At 50.4% G+C, this 3943-nt stretch overlaps 1 protein-coding gene across 1 annotated transcript; it reads left to right on the top strand.

Moving 5' to 3' along the window:
• Positions 1-2023: 2023 nt before the first annotated feature.
• LOC112456804 lies at positions 2024-3800 on the top strand (the record flags this gene model as incomplete). Its single annotated transcript, XM_025019558.1, has 1 exon — positions 2024-3800. A coding segment is annotated over exon 1 (1777 nt), but the record flags the coding sequence as incomplete, so codon positions are not given.
• Between the last annotated feature and the right edge of the window lie 143 nt (positions 3801-3943).

Genomic DNA, 3943 nt, shown 5'->3' with positions numbered 1-3943 from the left:
ACACACACATACATATTCTAAGAGCCGTCTTACGGCACACATTCGCCGGGCAGAACGCATCTCGAGATCGCCTTTGCCGCCTTGCTCAACCGGGAGTGCGCACGTCTCCAACTGCCTTTTCCTGCCTGCTCTATCGCTTGTTCTCCACCGTTTTGCTTGCTTGCACGAGTTTTGCCACCGCATGCCGAAAGAGACCCACGGAGCGGCCAAGTTCAAGGGACAGGACGAGGATTGACGGAATCACGGGGACGACGGCCGACACGGTGAGTCGCTTCGCTTAATATTTCGTTGCATGCGTTTCTGCTTTCGCGTTAAACATTTGATAGTCGTGAGGGGAAAGCGACAACCCCCCTCTGGTCCTTCGAGTATCGCAAATCTTGCCTCCGGGGCGAAACTATCCCCGTTCATTGGTCCTTCGAGCCGGATTTCGCGTTAGAAAATTACCGCCGACCTTTCGCTCACGTCGCATTAATCATTAACTTGTTAATTTTCGCACATTCTTGTAATCGCGCATCGCGATAGCACGTGGCGCGTGGTAGTCTCTCGCGATATCTTTCGTTCGCAACTCTTTGTGACGAGAATATTCGCGTGAACTTCTCGCTGTCGTAACCATGCCATTGCTGTTATCTGCCTTTGCCGTAAATACGCTTAATTGGTTGTTCGCATAGTCGCGAGATGCAGTAACGCGCGGCGTGTTAGTAATCTTTAGTCTCGCGCGATATCCCTCGTTCGCAATTCTTAATTCGCAGCGAGAATACTCGCGTGAACACCTCGCTCGTCGTAACACGTTCCGCCGCTGTTATTCGCATTTAACGCGAATTGCAATAACGCGTGGCGTGTTAATAATCTAATTAATTCGCGACGAGAATATTCGCGTGAATCCACGATCTCGCGCGATATCTCTCGCTCGCAATTCTCTCGCTCGTTGTAACACGTTCCATCGCCGTTATTTGTACTAATCGTAAATTGCGCAATTGACGCGGTAATTAGTTAAAGCCCGTCATTGTTAACATAGAAACCGAAATATTCAGATCTCGAATATTCTCGGGCTGGCCATACGTTTTCGCCGCGCCGTTGACGGCCTTGACGCTCGGTCACGGGCCGGCAGCGTATGTACACAGTTTTTCTACATAAGCTCGCGTTCCATAATAACGCGCTACCTTATTTTCGTTGTTGCTGGGTGTGTTTCGGCCAGACTCGAAATACATATTGAAAACACATACTGAATATTATTCCGATCGTTGGAATTCTCGCAAACATAATTGCCACCGATCGAATATACTGTTCGTCGGCACTGGTTCCCGGTATAGAATATATTGCAGCACTCAAGGTAATCTCATCAAAGATTATAATTACAATTATAATCACAATTGCAAAGAGTTGGCGTAATTGATGCTCATGTCGTGGATTATTGCTCGTGTCATGTGTATACTGCTCATGTCGTATACGCTGCTCGTGTCGTAGCTCCGCGCGCAACATGTATTGCTGAAAACTTAATTTGAACAAATACTTGAATGCATTCCTCGCCGTAACCGGGCACCTGTGCCAACCTAATTGATAATTTTGATCGCTGATACAACTATTTTTTTATTTTGTACATCCCTTGCAACCCTCTTCCTTGTTAGCTCTACACTGCCTTTGACACCCTTTTCCTGCGTTCGCCCTTGGCTCTTGCGATTAACAAACTTGTCATTTTGATTGCGCTATTATATCGTGTTTGAAGAGCATTCTCTCGGGAACATTCCATTGAGCCTTCGCGTAGGAATCCGAAACGAGCCATCTGTTATGATCTGTTGATCTGTTATTCCTCATCACTTGACGAACAGAACGGTTGTTTGCTTTCGCTCTCTCTTTTGTCCCTTAGCATATAAACTTGAAGCCTATTGTTCGCCGGTATTTCACGGGGCGACAATACACTACGCGTCCTTGGGATCGTTTGCCGTTGCTGTTGATCGTTTACATATCAACCAACATGTCGAAATCAAAATCAGCTCCCCCTTGTCGCGAGTTATGCGTCCGGCGGATGCGGGAGATTTATGATCTTGCCCGGAAGGCCTCGTCCGAACCGACGATCCTAGAGGGTTTTCTTGCCCGCTATCCGAGCGTGGCGAGAATCGCCGAGGACTTTGAGAACGCGCATCTAAAGGTTATACAGGAGACTACGGAGTTCGACGCCGAAGACGCGATTCGGGCAGACTTCGATAAAATGCATTACGCCGTGAAGGGACGGTATCACGCGCTCACGGACACGACGCCCGGAACCGCACAGGCTCAATCCGCGAGCCACGCGTCGGCGATCAAGTTACCCAAAATTACGCTTCCGCAATTTTCGGGCGATCTTACGCTGTGGCCGTCTTTTATCGCCTTGTTCAACACCTCGATTCACGACAACCGACAGATCTCGTCAATAGAGAAGTATCAATATCTGCTGGCCTCGCTAAAGGGGGAGGCGCTCAATGTAATCAAGAATTTGCCCCTCGCCGCGGAGTATTACACGATTGCATACGACGCGCTGCTCGACAGGTATCGGAACAGAAGGAGGCTAGCGGACCACCACCTAAAGTCGATACGCGAAGCCAAACCGTTAAAGATAGAATCGGCCGATGCCCTCCATAAATTATTAGATACGTTCACCGAAAACACTCGCGCGCTAAACCTGATGAAGTTCCCTACCGATTCGTGGGATTTCCTTTTGCTCAATTTCCTGCTCGAGAAGCTTCCCCGATCATTGCGGGAAAAGTTCGAATCTGTCCATCGGGCCGAAGAGATACCGCGATACGCTCAACTCATCAAGTTTCTTTCCGAGCATTGTAAAGTACTTGAGGCCATCTCGGGTCCGTCGACCATGCCGTTCAAATCACAATCGTCCGCGTCGGCTTCGTCGCTTGCAACTCGAACTGCCGAGTGTCCGGCGTGCAAGGAACAACATCTCGTGTTCAAGTGCCCTCGATTCTTGAAACTATCCCCCCGGGAAAGGCATTCAACGGCCAAAACCGCGAATTTGTGTTTCAATTGCCTTCGCGCGGGTCATGGCGCTAACAACTGCACCTCGACGGGGACGTGCCGGTCGTGCCAGGCTAGGCATCATACCCTATTGCATTTTGGACGGAATTCGGATCCAGCGGACACCCCGGCGGATACCGGAGCCTCCTCCGAATCAGCCGTCGACGGGAGTTCGTCGCCACAAAATAATGAACCCCTCGTCACCATGGCTAGCGTCGCGAAATCGAGTTCGACAGTATTATTGTCAACGGTGCAGGCCGAAGCTCTCGACGTTCACGGAAATCCCTTCCCTGTTCGCATTCTTTTGGATAGTGCCAGTCAATTAAATTTCATTTCGGAAAATTGCATGAAAAAGGGTGGTTTCAAACGAACCAAGTGTCGTACTGTGGTCCTAGCGGTAAGTAATACTAAAGCGGCTGCCACTCGAGGTAGCACCTCACTCGTGATTCAAGTACAGGGTAATGGCAATACTCGCGTTCCGATAGAGGCTACGATTCTCCCACGCATCTCCGCCCAATTACCTAGTAGACAAGTCGAACAAAGAGCGTGGAAACACATAGAGGGATTAAAGCTCGCGGATCCGCAGTATCACCGACCTGGTCCCGTCGACCTCTTAATCGGCGCGGATATCTTTGCCTCGTTGATTCGGGACGGTCGTCGTCTAGGAAGGAAAGGTGAACCAGACGCCTTTAATTCCATTTTCGGCTGGGTTCTGGTTGGCTCAGTGTCGACTCAGGCATCTCGGTCTACACACTCGTTCCTGACTCTCGATTCTCTAGATGCATCTCTCAGTCGATGTTGGCAGTTAGACGAGATCCCCACACACTCGGGGGTCACAAACTCAAGCGGGAGGTCTCTCGTCCGCACGCCGCATGGGCGCGTCGCGGCGGGGTCAACCGCGCGCGTGATGTCTCTCGTCCGGGCGTCGCATGGGCACGTC

The sequence above is a fragment of the Temnothorax curvispinosus genome, unplaced genomic scaffold, assembly GCF_003070985.1.
Source record: "Temnothorax curvispinosus isolate PA1 unplaced genomic scaffold, ASM307098v1 QBEX01007204.1, whole genome shotgun sequence".
Taxonomy (NCBI): domain Eukaryota; kingdom Metazoa; phylum Arthropoda; class Insecta; order Hymenoptera; family Formicidae; genus Temnothorax; species Temnothorax curvispinosus.
Note: the sequence above shows the minus strand (reverse complement) of the source record. Positions and strands in the feature narration are given on the sequence as shown.